This window comes from Pongo abelii, chromosome 16, assembly GCF_028885655.2.
Source record: "Pongo abelii isolate AG06213 chromosome 16, NHGRI_mPonAbe1-v2.0_pri, whole genome shotgun sequence".
Classification (NCBI taxonomy): domain Eukaryota; kingdom Metazoa; phylum Chordata; class Mammalia; order Primates; family Hominidae; genus Pongo; species Pongo abelii.
In genome coordinates, this window is record NC_072001.2 from 81,354,363 (window position 1) to 81,375,098 (window position 20,736).

At 61.6% G+C, this 20,736-nt stretch overlaps 1 protein-coding gene across 1 annotated transcript; it reads left to right on the plus strand.

Annotated features, from left to right (window-relative positions):
• The first annotated feature begins 995 nt into the window (after positions 1 to 995).
• Positions 996 to 19,152, plus strand: LOC100450902 (A disintegrin and metalloproteinase with thrombospondin motifs 7). The gene is given in 19 exon segments (XM_063716116.1): positions 996 to 1,105; positions 1,773 to 1,917; positions 2,584 to 2,685; positions 3,424 to 3,500; positions 4,605 to 4,774; positions 5,688 to 5,882; positions 7,159 to 7,403; positions 7,671 to 7,819; positions 9,983 to 9,991; positions 10,139 to 10,249; positions 10,751 to 10,964; positions 11,292 to 12,660; positions 12,663 to 12,733; positions 13,669 to 13,839; positions 14,279 to 14,452; positions 14,533 to 14,679; positions 15,813 to 15,975; positions 18,659 to 18,749; positions 18,751 to 19,152. Coding segments are annotated over 19 exon segments (3,777 nt in total). The 3' UTR covers positions 18,815 to 19,152.
• Positions 19,153 to 20,736: the final 1,584 nt, after the last annotated feature.

A 20,736-nucleotide genomic window follows, 5' to 3' on the forward strand; every position in this document is an offset into this window, starting at 1 on the left:
CAAGTGACGTATGGGCCCTGAGTGTATGAGGGGAGGTGATGGTAGAGTCTGCCCAGGATGTTGTGAGGAGCAAATGAGAGGGTATGCCCCCAACACCTGGGACCGGCCTGGCACATGGTCATCTTGGGCACTAGGACTGCATCCAGCAGCTGCTCATCTGCCAACGCCCATGTTAGAGGATCTGCTTCCAGCCAGCATGGGCAGTCTGGGTGATTCCAGGTTCTCAGTAGAAGTCTGGTCACCTTGGCTTTCTTCTCCGCAGCTCTGGGCAGGGCCAGGGGCCTGTCACTGGCCAGGGGACTTAGAGGACCATGCAGACACCCCCTGTACCCTGGGTCTCCCAGCTGCCAGGCCCCCTCCTCTGAAATCTGGGCTTCGGGATTCCATGGTCTGATCCACCCTCCCAGCCTCTCTCCACACCTGCCTTCAGTGGTCTTGGCCCTGTTTCCTGACCCTTTCGTGTTCTCCCAGCCTCTCCACATCTCAGAGTGTCTCTTTCTCTCCCTGCTGGACTCCAGGATCCATCACCTTTGCCCTTCTTCCCTGTGTGACCTCCCACCTGTCCCCATCAGGACTGTATGCTCATCCTGACCCTCTGGCCTGGCGCCACCTGCCCTGAGGCCACCCAGACTGGAGAACTGGAGGGTTGGTGCCTCCGCATCTCCCCTGCCTGGCTAGAGGCCCCAGGTCCCGCGGGTCCTGCCTCCCTCCATTTTTTCTGCCCAAGTCGTTGCTACTTGGGTCATCCCCAGCCCTGCATGTCTGCGTGGCTCAATTCTCCCCAGCCACTGCTGCCCCCAGAAGACCCCAAATCTTCCTCCAGTTCCTCCAGGACAGCAATGAGCCATGGGTGGGGTGGTCAGCATGCCAGGGCACTCCTGCTGCTAAGCTGTAGTGGTGCCCGCCTAAGGTCCAGCAGGGGCAGCAGGCTGGTCACTGGTCCCAGAAGCAACAGCATGCCTGAGGGCTGTACAGAGTGAGGCTGGGGCAGAAGCATGTGCCAGCTGGGCCTGGGCCGCCCTCCCCAGGGTCCCCGCCTCCGTGCTCTCTGCCTCGTGGCGTTGGGTCTGGGCAGCCTTGTCTTCGCCACACCGCAGCAGCAGGAGTATGTGGTGGATACAGATGGCGCCTGCTTGTGTCTGCCAGTTTCCCCACCACCGCTGCCAGGGAATGCCGGCTGGAGGAAGGCAGGAGTAGATAGGGTATGACAGAGGCCGGAGGCCAGCCCTGTCGGGGGGAGGTGGGGGAAACAGGACAGGCACGGCTGCCCTGGGCTCTCTCCCAGGGGAGGGGCTGCTTTCCAGACCTTGCCCTTCCACAGATGACCCGAGGTCTCTGCCTGGGTGGGGCCGTTGGAGGCTCTGTTGTGTCAACTGTGATGTGATGTTCTCCGGATCCTTGTCGGGCCTGGCTCCAGGGTCTGGGCTCAGACACAGAGGCTGGAGGGTCGGAGAGCAGGGCCACATGACAGCTTGGCATTCTAGGAGGCCTTCTGAGGGAAGGGCCCTGGCAGCATGTGCAGAGGCCTGGGATTGGGGTTGGGGTTGTTTAGCCAGCTGGAGTGCCCAGGAGGTGAGATGAGAGAGGCTGGGAGGGCCTGTGCTGCTGGCTGCGGGTGGAGGATCAGCTGAGCCGAGCGGGGAGGCTGGAGTTTCCTACAGTTGTAGGGCTCTGTGCCCCCTCCCACCTCTCCTCCTCTCCCGGCCCCACCAAGGCTTCTCCAATGGGTCTCATAGGCTGCACCCCCCTCCATCCTCCCGTCCCATCTCTAGCCGTGGGTGGGGCCTGTGCCTGGATGACCCTCCTGCTAAGGACATCATCGGCTTCCCCTCGGTGCCGCCTGGTGTCCTCTATGATGTGAGCCACCAGTGCCGCCTTCAGTACGGGGCTTACTCTGCCTTCTGCGAGGACACAGATGTGAGTGGGGCCGGTGTGGGTGTGGGTGTGGGGGTGTGGGGACCTGGCGGGAGGGCTCAGGGGACAGCTCTCACCAGCCCGTGGATGCCAGCCTGGGAGCAACCTCGCCTGGCCTGGGCTGCGCCCCTGAGTGACACTGTGAGACGTCAAGTGGCCTGTGGGAGAGGCCAGGGATGGGCGGCCACAGACCCAGCTCTGAATTCTGGGTCATCCGTGAACCAACTGTGACCCTTCGGACAAGTCCCTTCGCCTCTCTGGAGCTGGGTCATCCGTGAACCAACTGTGACCCTTCGGACAAGTCCCTTCGCCTCTCTGGAGCTGGCTCATAAGAGGGAAAAGGAACCCCTGTGGGGAGGGTCTATTTATCCTGGCGAAGATCGCCTGAAGTGATCTTCTAACGGGAGTGTTTCCAGAGGAGGGGCTGGGCCGGGAGAGGTGTGGACAGCTGGGGACCGCTCTGAGCAGCGCAGTCCCGGGCACCCCATACCACCACATGGTCCGGGGAGGAAGGTGGGAACAGACACACAAGAAGGGACCTTTGGGGGTCTGTGGGCCCCTGCCATGTGGAGGGCTGCCCAGGGGACCCTTGGGGACACGGAGGGGGGCAGGGTGGGTGGCAGCACTGGGTAGGGTGTGAGGGTATGGCCCATGCCCTCCTTCTCGCAGAATGTCTGCCACACACTCTGGTGCTCTGTGGGGACCACCTGTCACTCCAAGCTGGATGCAGCCATGGACGGCACCCGGTCAGGGGTGTCCCCAGTCCCGGCGGTGAGTGTGTGAGAGGCTAGACCTCCTGCTGTGACCGGGCCCTGGGGTCAGCCCCGGCTCACAGTCTTGCTTGTGCTCCTAGCAGAGCCCCACGCTCTCTGCAGCCCAAGCCCCCGTCTGCAAAGTGGAGGCACTGGGGCCAGGGCTTGATTCCATGATTCCCAGGGTGTCTTCAGCTGAGTCAGCACGTGGGCTGTTTTACTCCCCGCTCAGCTCCTCCATGTGGCCTGGGTCACAAGTGATTGTGATGATTGCGAGGGGGCCTCTCTCACCTTCCATCCTTCCCCTCTGTGCCTTTCGCAGCCTTCCCACCCACCTTGTTCTCACTAGGGTGAGGATGACTGATAGGCTTGGGGGTGGGGTGGCTCTACCTCCGTCTGTCTCGGTAGCGGTGTCTTAATGAGGAGTGCGTACATATGGGCTTCTAGCCCGAGGCTGTGGATGGTGGCTGGTCCAGCCGGAGCGCCTGGTCTGTCTGCTCGCGGAGCTGTGGCATTGGTGTATAGAGCACCAAGCGGCAGTGCACGCAGCCTATGTGAGTGTGGGGCCTAGGATGCCCTGGACAATGGGACAGAGGGACCCAAGCAGTCAGCGGATTGCAGGAGCTTGGCTCTGTCCCAGCCCCTGGCTCTTAGAAGTGTCCTGATAATGGTCAGTCCGAGTGTCCAGGCCACCTTGAGTCACTTTCAAGGAGTGTTCTGGGGGCTGACAGGGTCCCCACTGCTGACCCCTTTGCAGAGAGGGGACACTGAGGTCCAGAGACTGGAGAGACTCATCAGAGGCCACATGGCAAAGCAGCTGCTGGCTGGAAGAAGGCAGGAGAGGGCAGTGGGGAAGAGCATGGGCCCTGGACCTTAGATGGCTCAGGGTTCGAATCCCCTCTTCACCCCTTCTCTGGGCCTCCGTTTCCCCATCTATATAATAGCAGTGCCCATCCAGTAAAGTTATAGTCAGGGGCAAATGCAGTTTATGTAGGCCAGGCCCTCAGCCCTGTAGCTCATCTGTAGTGGGCACTCAGTGGGAGGGGCTTGTTGGCCTCAGGGACACAGCGAGAGTCTGAGATGAGACTGGGGGCAGCTGGGAGGCTGGGACTGAAGGGGTGGCCTGAGGTGAGTGACTTCACCTCTCTGGGCCTCTGTTTCCCCATCTAAACGGGGGGGCGCAGGGGGTGTGAAGATCTGGTGAGACGCAGAGGCCAGTGGTACTGTAGACCGAGGCACTACCCGGCTGATCTTCACTTCAGGAGGCCACCCAGGGCAGGCATGGGGTTCACAGCCAGCCCCACCCAGGGCCCTGTGCTTACCCAAGACTAGCCTGTGCCTCTCCCTGCCTCCTGGCCTCCAGGTTTGAGCTGGGTCGGGGCCAGCCACCCTGGCCTAGATGCGGAGGACTTCAGGAGCTGTGCTAGGTCAGACCTTTCAGCTGGCTGGGGCTCTGGGTGCTTCCTTTAGACCCGGGCTGGGGGTACTGCCACCAGGAGGAAGGCTGAGGACTCAAGGGCTCGTTAGGATGCTGGTGTCATGGGCTGGAGACTCGGAGTAGTCCCTCCAGCCAGTGCCAGTCATGCCTGCAGCTTGTCCCAGCTTCTCAACAGCCCTCTGCAGAGGCAGCCCCAACCCCACTTTATACATGAGGAAACTGAGGCCCAGAGGGTGGCCAAAGACTTGCCCACGGTCACACAGCAGGTTGGGGGCAGAGCTCAGGCTTCCTGCTGCCACCTCCCCACAGGTCCTTACAAACAGGGAGGGTGTGTCTGGGCCAGAGGGTGGGCAGCCCAAGGGAGGAGAGCAGCATGCACAAAGCTGGGCGGCAGGGATCTCGGGGTGTGGGTGCAGGAGGAAGCTGCTTGCTCTGGGCTGTGGCCATGTAGTAGCCACTCACTGGGCCCTCACTGGGGCCCACCCCGGTTCTCCCCACAGGCCCAAATACAAAGGCAGATACTGTGTGGGTGAGCGGAAGCGCTTCCGCCTCTGCAACCTGCAGGCCTGCCCTGCTGGCCGCCGCTCCTTCCGCCACGTCCAGTGCAGCCACTTTGACGCTATGCTCTACAAGGGCCAGCTGCACACATGGGTGCCCGTGGTCAATGACGGTGAGTGCTGCCTCCAGTGGAGACATTGAGGCTCAGAGGGCTGGGGGTATGTGGGTCCAAGGTTACCCTGTGATGCAAGCAGGAGGGCCAGCCTCCAACCCAAGCCTGGGCCGCTCCCACTGTCCCCTGGGGCTGCTGCTCACCCCTAGCTCCCCAGTCTGCAGCCTTACAGATAGCTACCAGCCCAGCCGGAGCCTCCAGCATGTCTGTGCTACTTGGGAGCCTCCAGCCTGCCATGGATGTATGTCACTCCTGGCACTGGGGACCCTCCCAGTCAGGTCTCGCCCCACTGCGTCTCCTTGGATGCCTGCACCAGCACCTCCCCAGCCAGGAAACCAGAGCCCAGGCAATGGCTTGACCTCTTGCTGGCTGGCTGACCCCAGGCAGTGGTTTGCTCCCTGATAGAAGGGATTAAATGAGGTGGCACAGATGACACGAAGGGCTCTGAGCCACGAAGAGTAGCCCTCAGTGTTTGGTAACAATTTCTATTCTTATTTTTAATAACAATGACGGCCTCTCCTCTTTGCTCATGTCCCCAGCCACCTACTTGTCCCTGCTTCTTGCCCTCTAAGCCTCTGGGGTATCCAGGCCTGGGCTCCGAGGAGGACCAGGAGGGAGGTGCCAACCCCCAGTGCCTTTGACGTTGAAATTCCCTGCACGCGCTGGTCAGGAGCCCGTGGCGTGTTAGATCCCCTGCCTGCCCGCAGGCTTTGCAGAACTCTTCCCTTCTCTTGTCTCTTGTGATGCTCATGACATGCCTTTAAGGGAGGGGTAGGTCTCCCTGTCTCACATCTGAGGAAACTGAGGTTCAGGGAGGTAGAGAAGTTCACCTGGGCCAGAGGCACAGCTGAGGTGGGGCAGGGCCAGAGACAGGCCTCCCGACCCCCACTCCCAGCTTTCTTCTCCTAACCCTGGCTGGCCCCCGGGGCTGGGGCCACAGAGGGCTGGCTGCCAGCACCAGGGGCCTCCCCTCCTTGTGTGTTGCAGAACGTGGGCTGTGACTTCGAGATTGACTCCGGCGCTATGGAGGACCGCTGTGACATGTGCCACGGCAACGGCTCCACCTGCCACACCGTGAGCGGGACCTTCAAGGAGGCCGAGGGCCTGGGTATGGGGTGGGACCGCTGTGGGGAGGGGTGTGCTCTTCATCTGGTGTCACCTTCCCCATCTCCCCTGGGCCCCTGTCCTTGGCCTCGTGGTCCCCACCCAGCTTAGAGACGGCTAAGTAGGGAAGCCTTGCTGGGGTGGATTCTTGCAGGAGTCAGGGGACCCCTGGCCCATGTGCAGAGACCTGCCCCCATGGGGAGTCCTCCTGTCCCAGAGACCCCAGATAGGGCCAGCCCAGCTTGTGTGTGGCCCCTGGGCCTTTCAAAGAATGGTAGTCTTCTCCTGAAGCTTCTGAGACCCCAGCTCCGTGCCCTCACCGCTGGTCTGTTTTGCACACGTTGCTCAAGTACTGACCGTGTGCTAGGTGATGGGGCCATGCAGGTGAAGCGCTCAGTCCTGCAGGGGGACAGAACCTTCTGGTGTGACCAGTGCAGTGGAGGGAGGCCCAGAGGGCTGTGGGAGCACTGAGGAAGAAGGTCCTGGCCTGGGGAAGTCAGGGAAGGTTTCCTGTAGGAGGCGGAAGTTGAGCCGAATCATAAAACTCAGAAGAGATGGAAAGGGCATTCCAAATGGAGGAAAGAGCTTGTGCCAGAGCCTGGAGGCAAGAGCTTATGCCAGAGCCCTGGAGGCAAGAAGGGAAGGCAGGGCCAGCTATGGGGCCTTGAGTGCCAGGCTGAGAAGCTTAGATTTCATCCCAGAGATGCAGTGCAGTGTGGTGGATAAAGCACTGGCCCTGGAGGCTGCTCATATTGCAGCAGGACGCTCATGCACGTTACTCTCCCTGTCTGCCTCACTTTGCTCATCTGTAGAATGGGGATAACAATAGTACCTATGCTATAGGGCCGTTACCCATGAGCTCACACATGTGAAGTGCTGAGAGTAGTGCCCGGCACGTGATGGGTGTGACGGAAGTGAATGAATAAAAGGCCACATGGGGATGAGGAGGGTGTCCCAGGAGAAAGGCCTGGGCACTTTGGTTTTTTTAGAAAGAAGATGCCAGCCAGCCCTTAGAGTAGGGGATGGATCCAGCCTTATGATGAGACCAGTTTAGGTCCCCAAGAGAGGAGTGACGGGGCATGGCCACGGGGTCAGGATTTGCGGCACCTCTGTGAGGTTTTGGTGACCCAAGACAGATCCGAGCAATTTAGGGAGCTCAGACTTTAAAGCGAATGGCGAAATCTTTGGCATCAGCAGGCGGAGGCAAGTGGGGAGAGACGTGAGGGGAGCGGGTTGGGATAAGCAACCTTCTCACCCCGGGCACAACCCGTGGCTGACAGGGTATGTGGACGTGGGACTGATCCCAGCCGGCGCACGCGAGATCCACATCCAGGAGGTGGCCGAGGCTGCCAACTTCCTAGCACTGCGGAGCGAGGACCCGGAGAAGTACTTCCTCAATGGTGGCTGGACCATCCAGTGGAACGGGGACTACCAGGTGGCAGGGACCACCTTCACATACGCACGCAGGGGCAACTGGGAGAACCTCACGTCCCCGGGTCCCACCAAGGAGCCTGTCTGGATCCAGGTGCCTGCCTCCCGAGGCCCAGGCGGGGGGAGCAGTGGCGGAGTTCCTCCATGGCAGGTCTCGTCCTGGAGGAGTGAGCCCTGGGTCAGTCACAGAGCCTGGCTCTGAGCCAGGCCCTCCTGCTGCAGCCTCTGCCTCAGTTTCCCCATCTTTAAAATGGCCCAATCGTGTAGCTGCAGTTCACAGAGGTGGCTGGGGTCGGCTCCTTTAGGACTGGGTGGATGGAGAAGACACCTCGTGCTCATGGGCCCCCGCCTGCCCACCCAGCTGCTGTTCCAGGAGAGCAACCCCGGGGTACACTATGAGTACACCATCCACCGGGAGGCAGGTGGCCACGGCGAGGTCCCACCGCCCGAGTTCTCCTGGCACTATGGGCCCTGGACCAAGTGCACAGTCACCTGCGGCAGAGGTGAGAAGTGGGACAGGCACAGCCCCACCAGCAGGGGCTTCGTCTCTGGACAGGGACACTGGCTTCAGCTCCCAGCTCACTGCTGGGCCACCACAGGTTTGGAAGTTCGCTTCTCTGAGCCTCAGTTCCCCATCTGTGAGATGAGGCTAGCGACTGCCCCGTGTCCCAGGCCCGCCGGGAGGGTAAATGGATGAGGCAGATGGGTGCTGGCTCGTGGCGCGTGCTCAGTGTGCTCCAGCTCTTGGCGTTCTCCCTCCAGGGAACACAGCTCCCCCTCAATAGACCAGTCCAGTGGCCCCTCACCACACTGACTTATTTCCCTGAACTATTTATAAAAAGTAGGGCAATTTCATTAACTCTGACTCTTCCTCCCCATATTTCCCTGTCTCCCCCCATGCTCCTCAGTCTCCTCTGTCTCCTCCCCACTGCTCCTCAGTCTCCCCTCTGCCCGTCCGTCTCCCCCCATGCCTCTCAGTCTCCCTCCCGACGCCCAGTACCCCCCATGCCCCTCGGTCTTCCTCCCCCAACTCGGTCTCCCCCGTTGCTCCTCGGTCTCCCCACACCTCAGTTTCCCCCTTTGCCTCTTAGTCCTCCCCTTTTCCCCTCAGTCTTCCCATCATTGACACTCAGTGTCCTCAGGGTCTCAGAATCGGGAATCTGAGATACAGACACTTGAGCATTCCTTCAAATGCTATTATGAGGACAAAATGAAAATGGAGAACTGGGCAGATAACTTCCAAAGCTAGGAAACACATTTTATCTAATACAGCTGTCTTTATTTATTTATTTTATTTTATTTTGAGATGGAGTCTTGCTCTGTCACCCAGGCTGGAGTGCAATGGCGCGATCTCAGCTCACTGCAGCCTCCGCCTCCCAGGCTCCAGCGATTCTCCTTCCTCAGCCTCCCAAGTAGCTGGGATTTACAGGCACGCACCACCATGCCTGGCTAATTTTTTATTATTAGTAGAGACGGGGTTTCACCATGTTGGCCAGGCTGGTCTCGAACTCCTGTTCTCAGGTGATTCACCCGCCTTGGCCTCCCATAGTGCTGGGATTACAGGCGTGAGTTGCTGCGCCTGGCCTAATACGGGTGTCTTTAAATGGACAAACTTGAAAACCAACAAATACATTTGCAGCACTAGACATTTGGGGAATTGTCTTTCAGCAAATTGGCTGCTTCGCAAGTGGACCACTTGGGAGCGTCTGCAGAGGCAAGTGCCCTGTGGTGGCTGGAACAGGCAGGGGTTCTTTGTCTCAGGCAGGAAGTCCCAGGTGCACAGTCCAAGCTGGTGGGACCTGGAGCTGCCTGGCCCTCAGCCACACCGTCCTTGCCACAGCAGCCTCCCCTCCACTCCTGCTTGCCACAGACAGTGTCCTCCCTTCCAGGGCTCTTGCAGTGTTCTGGGCAGGAGGAAGGAGAGGGCAAAGGGCTGACTCCCAGTGAGGGACTTGTGCCTTTTTCTCCCGAGCCAGGACTGTGTCCCAGACCCCCCCTAGTTGCAAGGGAGCGGCAGTGGGGTGTGTTTTCAGCAGGTCCTATTGCTGCCTTGAAAAAAATCAGAATTGGTGAGGAAAGAGGGGGATGAGTGTGGGGTGGAGCAGAGAAGGCAGAGCCACCAGCAGAGGGGGTCCTGCAGCTGGGCCTCAACAGGCAGTATGGAAGTGAGTGTCCAAGGTGAGGAGTGTGGCTGTGCAAAGGCCCCAGGGTGGGCAGTGGCAGAGGGTGTGAAGGACAGGAGCAGTGCCAAGGCTGGTGTGGGGGTGGAGAGCAGGGGCTGCCCCTTGATGCCCCATTTCTTGTCCAGATGTTCTCTGAGCCATTGGGAAGGGTGTGGATGGTGGGACGGCCTTGACGCCATGGCTGGGTTTGCCTGCTTAGCAGTAGCTGGCACGGATCGAGCTCTTAGGATGTGCCGGGCACGGGCCAAGCCTGCACACGCAAGAACACACGCAGTCCTCCCTCCAGGGCTTGGAGGAGGCAGGTTTGTTGCTCCCACTTCACAGAGGAGGACGCTGAGGTTCAGGGATGAGCTGCCCAGAGTCTCAGCCAGGAAGCAGAAGGTCTGGGCACCCAACCCACTAAACCTCCACACTCTGCCACCCCTTCAGGGGCAGCCGGAGGGGAGGTTACATAGGAGAGGGGGTGGGTGAGAACCAGGAGGACAGCGAGGAGGCAACAGTGGAGGTCTGCCTTCATCCTGACGTGGGCAGTAAGGCACTGTTCTGGGAAGGTTCTGGCAGAGAAGGTGTCTTTGGGTCTTGGGCGGTGGGCACCTGGGTGCCAGTTCCAGGCTGAGCCCCATGGCCCCTAGGTGTGCAGAGGCAGAGTGTACTGCTCGGAGTGGTAGGCAGGGCCTGTGGACGGGGAGCACTGTGACCCCCTGGGCCGGCCCGATGATCAACAGAGGAAGTGCAACGAGCAGCCCTGCCCTGCCCTGCCCCGCGATCCCGCCCCGTGATCCCGCCCCGTGATCCCGCCCCGCCCTATGATCCCGCCCCCATCCCCCACCAACTCCCCACCCCCAGGCGTCCTGGGTCTGCCACAGGCCCCTACATCTGGGTCCCTGAAGGCCCCGGGGAGGAGCAGAGGGAGCCGGGCTTTCATTCTCTTCCCAAGGCTGAAGCCCCAACCCCTGGTCACCCCTCACCCCAGCCTGGACACCTGTGGTCCTCCTCTTTGGGTCCCTGGATATGGAACTAGCCCTCAGGTCATGCTTAGTTTCCCTGAGTGGGGAGGGTGGAAGGAGTGGAGGGGCTGTGCTATGTCACCAGGCTTTGAGGGCAGGAAACTTACCTGGACTTGGAGCTCTGGAGAATCATCCACTGGCCTCAGTCCCAGCTCTACCCAAACCCTGGAAGCCCAGCCAGGCCCTCCCTGCTGGTGAGCCTGCCAATGCCACCTGACGCCACACTGATGCCACCTGTGTGCCCTCACCAGGTGGTGGGCAGGTGAGTGGCAGCTGTGCTCCAGCTCCTGCAGGTCTGGGGGCCTCTCCCGCCGGGCCGTGCTCTGCATCCGATACGTGGGGCTGGATGAGCAGAGTGCCCTGGAGCCACCTGCCAGTGAACCCCTTCCCCGGCCCCCTACTGAAACCCCTTGCAACTGCCATGTGCCCTGTCCGGCCACCTGGGCTGTGGGGAACTGGTCTCAGGTGAGTGTGGGATGGGAAGGGGCCCACCTCCAGCTCCACCCTTGGTCTTCGGCTACAGGGAGGCAGCCAGCCTTCCTGGAGCCCTCGTGGGTGGGAGGGAGTCTGGGCACTCCAGGGTCCAGCCCCTGACTCTAAAGCCTCAGGGATCAGGAAGCCCCTGGCAAGCCTGGCCACAGCCATGGCCTTGAGCTGGGCAGGGCCAGAGAGGGCTGGCTGGGGTCTCTGCCACTCTGACATCGGGCAGTGGACAGGCTACCCAGCCTTGCCCCAGCGTCCCCTGGCAGCCCGCCTCCCAGCCTAAGCCCTTCATCCTGGCTTCCCCTGCAGTGCTCAGTGACGTGTGGGGAGGGCACTCAGCGCCGAAATGTCCTCTGCACCAATGACACCGGTGTCCCCTGTGACGAGGCCCAGCAGCCAGTCAGCAAAGTCACCTGCTGTCTGCCACCCTGTCGGTGGCCCCTGGGCACACTGGGCCCTGAAGGCTCAGGCAGCGGCTCTTCCAGCCACGAGCTCTTCAGTGAGGCTGACTTCATCCCGTGCCACCTGGCCCCACGCCCTTCACCCACCTCATCACCCAAGCCGGGCACCATGGGCAACGCCATTGAGGAGGAGGCCCCAGAGCTGGACCTGCCGGGGCCCATGTTTGTGGACGACTTCTACTACGACTACAATTTCATCAACTTCCATGAGGACCTGTCCCACAGGCCCTCTGAGGAGCCCGATCTAGACCTGGCGGGGACGGGGGATCTGACGCCCCCACCACACAGCCATCCTGCTGCGCCCTCCACGGGTAGCCCCATGCCTGCCACAGAGCTTCCTGCAGCCAAGGAGGAGGGGGCACCGGGACCTTGGTCCCCTAGCCCTTGGCCCAGCCAGACCAGCTGCTCCCCACCCCCACCCTCAGAGCAGACCCCTGGGAACCCTTTGATCAATTTCCTGCCTGAGGAAGACACCCCCATAGGGGCCCCAGATCTTGGGCTCCCCAGCCTGCCTTGGCCTAGGGTTTCCACTGATGGCCTGCAGACGCCTGCCACCCCTGAGAGCCAAAATGATTTCCCAGTTGTCAAGGACAGCCAGAGCCAGCTGCCCCCTCCATGGCAGGACAGGACCAATGAGGTTTTCAAGGGTGATGAGGAACCTGAGGGCCGCAGAGCACCCCACCTGCGCCCGAGACCCAGCCCCATGCTGCCCACTTTGTCCCTGGTCGGCAGCACCCACTCCTCTCCTAGTCCTGAAGTGGCGGAGCTGTGGACAGGAGGGACAGTCACCCGGGAGCCAGCTCTGGAGGGTGGCCTGGGTCCCGTGGACAGTAAACTGTGGCCCACTGTTGGGGTAGCTTCTTCCCCTCCTCCTCCTCCTCCTCCCATAGTCCCTCTGCCGGAGATGAAGGGCAGGGACAGTTCCCTGGAGCCGGGGACTCCCACCTTCCCAACCCCAGGACCAGGTTCATGGGACCTGCAGACTGTGGCAGTGTGGGGGACTTTCCTCCCCACAACCCTGACTGGCCTCGGGCACATGCCTGAGCCTGCCCTGAACCCAGGACCCAAGGGCCAGCCTGAGTCCCTCAGCCCTGAGGTGCCCCTGAGCTCTAGGCTGCTGTCCACGCCAGCTTGGGACAGCCCCGCCAACAGCCACAGAGCCCCTGAGACTCAGGCACTGGCTGCCAGCCTGGCTGAAGCGAGGACCCCCACGGACCCGTTGTTATCAGGAACGCCAGCTGGCAAGCGGGAAACGAGCGAGGCAAGTGGTGTGAGCTGGATGGGCAGGGAGTTTGCGTGGGACCTTGGTGACTGTTTCCTCATCTGAAAATGAGCAGAGTGGGACACAGGCGCCATCTGTCTCGCCTCCCTCGGGGCAGGGGTTCCCAGGATTAAGGGGATGAGGGGACCCCGGGGCCCATTCCTGGGCAGCACAGGGGGCCTTAGGGAAGGCAGGGGCAGGCACACTCTGGCAGCACAGCACGCCCCAGGATGGAGCTGGCTCAGACAACTGTGCAGTGAGGAGGGTCCCCGCGTGGCCACCAGGCCTAGTCCTCGTCCTCGTCCTCGTCCTCGTCCTCGTCCTCGTCCTCGTCCTCGTCCTCCCCAGCAGGCAGCAGCTTCCCTGAGGCTCTGCCTGGCTCCTCCAGGCTGGGCTCAGCCCACTGCCACTTGGCTCTGCCCTCAGTGGCTCCACCCTCCTCTGGCAGTGACCTGCAGGGGTCTGAGCTCCAAGAAAGAAGCTGGTTAGTATCCCCTCCCTGGGTCCCCAGATGGTCACTGCTGGAGAAGCAAGCTTCTGTTCAGATCCCTAATTTGGAGGTGGGAAGGGGCAGGCTGAAGCTTTATACAGCGATTTGGCTGCTGGTACCAGGACCCAGCCTTCTTTCCCTGGTGCCGCTGGGAAGTGACGAGGCTGGTCAGGATAGCTGGTCAGGGGTGCCCACAGGGTCCCCTCCCCCCACCTCTGTACCAATGACGCTGGAATACAGGCCCTTTGTCCCATGTGAGCAGGGACGGCTGGTTGCTGGGGGGATTTGACTTTTCATCCTCACAGTCTTCCTGGGAGGTGGGTGGAGGAGCCTATTTTGCAAATAAGGAAACTGAGGCCCAGAAGAGGGCCTCTGTCTTGCTGAGGTCTCGCTAGCCTAGGTGGGTAGTTTCCTGGCTGTGGAGGCCTGGTGGGGATGGGATCTGCCTGGCTTTCACGGGTTTGTGCCCCGCAGTGCTCCACCACCTGCGGCCTGGGTGTGATCTGGAGGCTGGTGTGCTGTAGCTCCGGCCGGGATGAGGACTGCGCCCCTGGCCGGCCCCAGCCTGCCCGCCACTGCCACCTGCCACCTGCCACCTGCCACCTGCGGCCCTGTGCCACCTGGCACTCAGGCAACTGGAATAAGGTACGTGAGGATGGAGCCAGGACAGGTATTCCCAGGGCATGGGGTGGAGCCCTGGTTCCCCATGGCCTGTGTTCTGAGAGTGGTAGGGAAGGGGTGGGCCCCAGGCTGCACGTCTGTGTGCCCGATCGCACTGGATTCCGAATCTCTCGGGAGTCTTCTCATCTTTGTCTGGCTTGGCCTGTCTCCTCCTCTCTGTATCTTTGACCCCATCTGGACTTGTCTTTCACCAGCTTGCCTTTATTCCTCCCTTTCTCTGTCTGTCCCAGCCCATGGCAGCCCCTGGCCATGCCACCTTTTGCCTGGGGCCTGCCAGCCTTGGCGTCTCGTTGTGGTTCTTCAGATATTTCCCCCGGGCTGGGGCGTGGGCCTGATGCCTTTCCTGCCACACGCCTCACAGGGTCACACCCGTGTGCCTGCACATGGGTATCTTGGTCCCCAGTGCTCCCGTAGCTGTAGTGGAGGTTCCTCAGTGCGGGACATGCAGTGTGTGGATACATGGGACCTCCGACCACTGCAGCCCTTCCATTGTCAGCCCGGGCCTGCCAAGCCACCTGTGCATCGGCCCTGTGGGGCCCAGCCCTGCCTCAGCTGGTACACATCTTCCTGGAGGGAGGTGAGGCCTGGGCGTTCAGTTGGGGGGAGGGGATGCCCTCAGACCCTGGCTGTGCCCTGACTCCTTCCCTGCCCACCCAGTGCTCCGAGGCCTGTGGCGGTGGTGAGCAGCAGTGTCTGGTGACCTGCCCGGAGCCAGGCCTCTGCAAGGAGGCGCTGAGACCCAACACCACCCAGCTCTGCAACACCCACCCCTGCACGCAGTGGGTGGTGGGGCCCTGGGGCCAGGTGAGCCGGGCTGCGGTGGGGAGCAGGGAGCAAGTGCTTGGCGGCGCCTGGTCAGTCCTGGGTTGGGTGAAGGAGCTGTGGAGTGTGTGCTGTGAGCCAGGCTCTCTGTGGCCCTGTCACTGGATGAGGCCTTGCCATGCTGGTGCTCACACCTGCCAGGGAGAAACAGAAAAGGAAAGGGCGCCTGTGCTGTGATGTCAGGGAAGGCCTTCCGAGGAGGGGTCTGGGGTTGAGACCAGAGGGAGGAGTCAGTGATGCCAAGGACAGGGATCGAGGGGACAGCAGGTGTGAAGTCTGAGGCAGGAATGACGAGCTTGGGGGGACCAGGGAGCCCAGCAAAGGCTAGCAGCAGAAGGGGGCGGAAGAGGGGCCTCAGATGGGCAGGACACCTTCTGTCTGGACTGTTTGGAACTGAGGGGTTCAGAAATCTCAGATTTGGGCCCTGAGCTGGGTCCTGGAGTCAGCTGGGCCAGCGTTTGAGTTTTTGTCCCACTGGCTGCTGAGTGACTCTGGGCAGGTTGCTTTGCTTTGCTGGGTCACTGTTTTCTCATCTGTAAAACTGGAACAGCTTAGGAGAAGAGGGTCAGGAGGATTAAATGAAGGAACGCAACGAAGCACAGGGCTGGGCACAGCACGACACTGGCACAGACTCAGCGCATGTTTAGGGCTGGTAACAATGAAGCCTGGCGGGCTGGGCCCCGGCTGTGAAACTGTCTCCTCCCCTCTTGCCCATGGGCTGCGGCAGGTCCTCTGCCCTATCCCTCGGGCACAGCGGTGTCTCGCCCACGTCTCTGCCCACTGCTGCATCAGGGCTCCATCCCGGGGCCCCTGCCCAGGCCTCTCAGGCATGTCCCGTGTGAGGGGCTCACTGCCCTGCAGCCCCGAGGGCTGTCCCACGGTTCTCATGCCCCTTCCCTCTGCAGGAGCCGATCCCACAAGTGAGAGTGGGGTTCCAGCACAAAGTGGGCTCTAGGAATGGGACCAGGTCCTCCAGGAGGCACTGAGGGGGCGGCTGGGAGCAAGGGCAGGCCAGTCAGGCACAGGGCACAGGGACGGCTTCCCAGAGGAGGTGTCCCTGCCCCCACTGCTAGGGCTGGCCCTGAAGACACTCATTCCTCCCCTGCTCCCCGCAGTGCTCAGCCCCCTGTGGCGGTGGCGTCCAGCGGCGCCTGGTCAAGTGTGTCAACACCCAGACGGGGCTGCCCGAGGAAGACAGTGACCAGTGTGGCCACGAGGCCTGGCCTGAGAGCTCCCGGCCATGTGGCACCGACGATTGTGAGCCCGTCGAGCCTCCCTGTGAGTCCCCCGATCCCAGGCTCTCTGCTCAAGTGAGGTGGGATGGGGGGAGGGTGATGGGGAAATGGGGTCGTCAAACCATTGCGTCCATGGCACCGGCTGGTTCCATCTGTAGTCCGGGCTCAGGAGCCACATGGCCACTGAAAATCCTGATGCCACAAGATGCCATGCTGGAGGCTGGGCTGTGCTGGGAGTCAGTCAAGGGGTGTCCTAGCCACACAACATCCCGCAGGCAGCTGTCTGGCATCAGGGGAGAAGAGGGAGTGGCCCTGGCCCCTGAGTTGCTGTGTGAACCTGGGTAAGCTCTTTCTCCTCTGAGTCTCAGTCTTCCCACAGTGAAGCCAAGGATGGCCCTGAGGCTGTGTGAAAACGGCCTGGGTGAATCCCTGTCCCCACTCCTGGCCTGTCCATTCCCTGGCTAGAGGACTGCCTAGAGTGAGCAATGGAACCGCAGGAAGGGCCCCCCTCCCCTGCCCCCGACACATACACACACGCGCACACACACACACACGCACACACGCACACACACACACTTCCTCCAGCTGCAGCTGCTCCCAGCAGTGCTGAGGGCAGGAAACAGGGTGGCCCTGGAGTGTCACCTGGGCTCCCCTCACCAGCTGTGTGGCCTTGGGCTCCATTTCCCTCTCAGGGCCTTCATGTGCTGAATAAAGGGGCTGCCAAGCCCCATCCTTGCATAAATGAGGTCTGGGCATGAAGGACGCAGCACTGCATGGGCATCCAGGTGGTGCTCAGGGAAGGCAGCTTTTTCCCCTCTCCCACAGCCATTGTCATCCCCAATTGCAAGGTCAGGGAGAGGGCCTGGGGCCGCCCCTGTCAGTCCAAGGAATCCAGAAGCTGTGGCGTGAAGAGCTGCGTCTCCTGTGCTATTGGCTGTCTGCCCCCTGACCCTAGGACAGAGTCCTCAGCCAGGGCGCACTCAAGCTGACATTCGGGGCCTCCTGCAATCTCCCCGGTCTGCCTTCTCCCCTTGTCCAACGCAGCCTTCTCTACCTGCGCTGGCTCCTGAGCAGCCCTCATTTGGGCTCAGAGTGGCCCCTGCCGTGCCTCGCTACCCTGCCTCTCGTAGGGGTGGCCTTCCTGCCTCAAACCCCATTACCTCAAGGCCCAGTGGCAGTGCCCCCACCCTGTCCTGCCTGCCCTCAGCATGCACCCAGCCAGCATCTCAGAGCACTTCTGTGTGCCTCCTGAGCTGGGTGCTGGCACCACATCTCTCGCCTTCATGGCTAGGGCTGGCCACTGCTAGAGCGGGGTGGTTATGATCCCAGGGGGCAAGGACCAGATGGGGCAGAGAACAGGACCTGAGGCCCCTGGGGGCCTAGAACCAAGGACGGATGGCCCAGGAGGCTCTGGGCTTGCAAGGTCTCCCAGGGGCAGGTGTGAGTGGGCTGCAGGGAGTGGGCTATGGGGGCTGGTTAGGTGGCTGAACTAGAAGCTGTCCTAAGTGAGGAGTTTTCTGCCATCAGTGAACAGTGGAGGGGGGGCTGGGAAGGTGTCCTGGACTTGGAGACCTGGAATTCCCAGATGTTCTGCTGGTTTGTGGGACAGTTGGCAGGACATGTGGAAAGCCGGGAAACTCGTGTGTGTGTGTGCTCACTGCAGTGACACAGCACGGCCACATCCGTTTGCTGTGGAGGTGGGGTTGACAGAGGAGAGAACCGAGGCCCAAGAGGTGAAGCAGCTTGTCTGAGGTCACCCCGGGTGACCAGGATGCAGGCCTGCAGATGTGCTCTTTGGAGCTCTGCCTGGAGCTGGGGTGGAGAAGCCTGCCTGCTGCCTCGTGCCCTCTGCCGGGCCTGGGGGATGTCCCAGGCCCAAGGCTGGCTGCTGTCCTCCTGCTCCTCCTGCTCCTCCTGCTCCTCCTGCTGGAGTAAGCAGGGCCTGGGGTTTGTTAGCAGAGGCAGCAGCAGTAGCAGCAGGAGCAAGAGCAAGGCTAGGAGGCTGGAAACAAGCCACATGCCAAAATAGCTCTGATAACCAGGAGGGCCCAGCCAAGCCTCAGCCCTGACAAGCACAGCCTGCAGCCAGCCTCCCTCCTCAGTGGGCCTGGGCTCAGTCCCTGGTTTCCACTGATGGCCTGTAAGGCCCACTCTCTCTAGGCTTCGTGGCCCACCTGAGAAGTGGGAGGCTGGCCTGGGAGATGGGACCCTGTGACTCAGAACCCGAGGCTGAGTACAGCCCCCGTGGCTGGAGGTGGTTACGGAGGTCTGGCAGGACAGATGCACTGGGGCAGGGGGCGGTGGCGGGAGTCAGGAGCAGAGGCCGCTGCAGGCTGGCAGGAGGCCCCTGGGACCGCAGTTCTGTGCCAGGATCTGTCAGGGAACACCAGGGGTGAGCAAGGATGGAGATGGGGTGGCAGGGCATCGCCCTGGGCAGGCTCTTTAACAGGCATGTGAGGGGGTCAGGGTGGGGTCTCAGGACCTTTCCTCCAGAAACCTCAGCCCAGCAGTGCCCATTTTTGAGTTCTGGGGTTGGCCATGAGCAGGTAGGACAGAAACAGCAACAGCTGGAGACCTGCAACTCTGGTTCAGGAGCCGCTCCAGAAACCAGGGCTCTCTGCTTGGTGGGGAGCTGCTGGAGCCTCCTTAAGGTGGTTGGGGTGGGGAGCCAGGTTCTGGGTACCCCAAACCACTGGTTCTGATGCTCCTCTGCCCCCCCACTCCAGGCTGTGAGCGGGACCGCCTGTCCTTCGGGTTCTGCGAGACGCTGCACCTACTGGGCCGCTGCCAGCTGCCCACTGTCCGTACCCAGTGCTGCTGCTTGTGCTCCGCCCAGCCATAGCGCCCGCTCCCGAGGCCATCAGCGGGTTGCCTGCCGCTGACCATGCCAGGATGCACAGACCAACCGACAGACCTCAGTGCCCACCATGGGCTGTGGCAGAGCTCCCGCCCCCTGCGCCCTGCGCCCTGTGCCCTGTGCCCTAATGGTGCTAACCCCCTCTCACTACCCAGCGGCAGGCTGGGGACCTCCTTCCCCTCGAAAAAGGTATTTTTTTATTCTAACAGTTTGTGTAACATTTATTATTTTACATAAACGAGTATCTACCATTCCAAAGCACAGCGTGACTTCATCTTGGATTTGGGGAATCTTAAAAGTGAGAAACTCTTCCCCCGATCCCTCTGCCCAAAACTCCACCGCCACAGCACCTCGGCAGGCGCGGCTTTTCACCTGCTACTCTGGGGCAGATCTGCGGAGGACAGAGCAGCAAACGAGTCCGTGAGAGCATGGCGTCTGGTGAGGCACGGGCCTTGGAAGCTGGGGGGCTGCTGCCCAGGGAGGGCTGTCTGCAGAGGGTGGGGTTCTGGGGGCAGGAAGGTCTTCTGGGCAGGGGCACAGCTTGGCCCTTACTTGCTGCCTGCCTCCAGCTCAGGCTCCCAGCCTTCCCTGGGGCCCTACTCTGTGGTCCTCCGAGACCTGTTCCATAGGGATTGAGCCCACCTTGTCACTTGCAGGGACTGCCCCTTGGAGTGATGGGGACTGGGGCTCCCAGGGGCACCTCCCTGGCCCTGTTGTATCTGTTGACTGTTCTGCAAAAAGTGGACGGAGAAGAGGAGAGCAGGCTGGCCAGCTGTGCCCTACTGTGTCTGTCCCAGGACTTGGAAGGTAGGGAGGGAGCATGGCCAGGGCGGCTGCCTGCAGGTGCGTGTCCTGCTGCTCCCCAACTCAACATGCTCACCTCATTTCACACCAACAAGCCCCATCCTCAGAGGAGGAGCCCAAGGCTCTGAGAGGAAGTAACTGGCCCAAGGGCACATGCCCTGGTGACACAGGCCCATCCTAGGCCCTGACTGCCCACCTCCAAGTTCCAGGCCACCCTGAGCAGGTGGAAGAGGGAGAGGGCCCTGAGCAGGCCCCAGTGGCGGCTTTGCACAGAGAGGTCAGCCTGCCAGAGTTCACGCAGGAAAGCAAGTTGCTGGGCAAGCTAGCGTGAGTCCCAGCCCCGCTGTGCTGCCCGAGGGTGGAGGAGCGTCAGGCGTGCTTCCTGTCCGTCTGCAGCAGCCCGGCTGGCCCAACGAGACCCTGGGGACCCACGCTCTGAGTCATGGCTTCCCAGGCCTTAGTCAGAATGGCCCCTGGTGGCATTCCCTTCCAAGGGGTGGGGAGCAGGGCCTGTCGACTTGCTCCTGACCCACACACCGAGCCAGTCCCTGTCCCAGCTCTGCCGCCGCTGCTGTGCTGCGTGACTTCAGGAACCCCCAGCCTCGCTGAATCCATGTCCCCAGAAGAGAAAAGCCTGCCAGGCCTTGGCCTGCCCTGTCTGGGAATCCTTGCTGGAGCCACCCCGAAACACCCCTATGGGAACCCCTTTGGTCTTCATCATTCTTGGGTGTTTTCCACTGATGGCTGGGGGTGTCCCCAGTGGCAGCTGGGCCTGAGCTGTCAGCCCAGACAAACAAGCCTGTGACTCAGGCAGGGCATGGCACAGCTGGCGGAAAGAGGTATGCCTGTTCTTTGTGGCTGGGTAGGGGGTTATCCGGACACAGGGAGTCTCCAGCTTTTGGCTTTCCCACCTCGGTACCCCCAGCCCACACCTGCAGCTTGGCCATGGTCCTTGGGGCCTCCCACGGCTGCCCCTGCTGGCAAAGGCATCCTGACGCACCCGCCCCAGAGTAAGCCAAGGGCAGGGACACCCAGAAATGCCAGGATGGGAGGTCGGAGAGCCCCTCCTCGCCCCACAACATCAATAAGCCCTGCCCCACCCTCCAAGCCCTTGGGGTGAGCCCCATCACTAGTGACTATAAC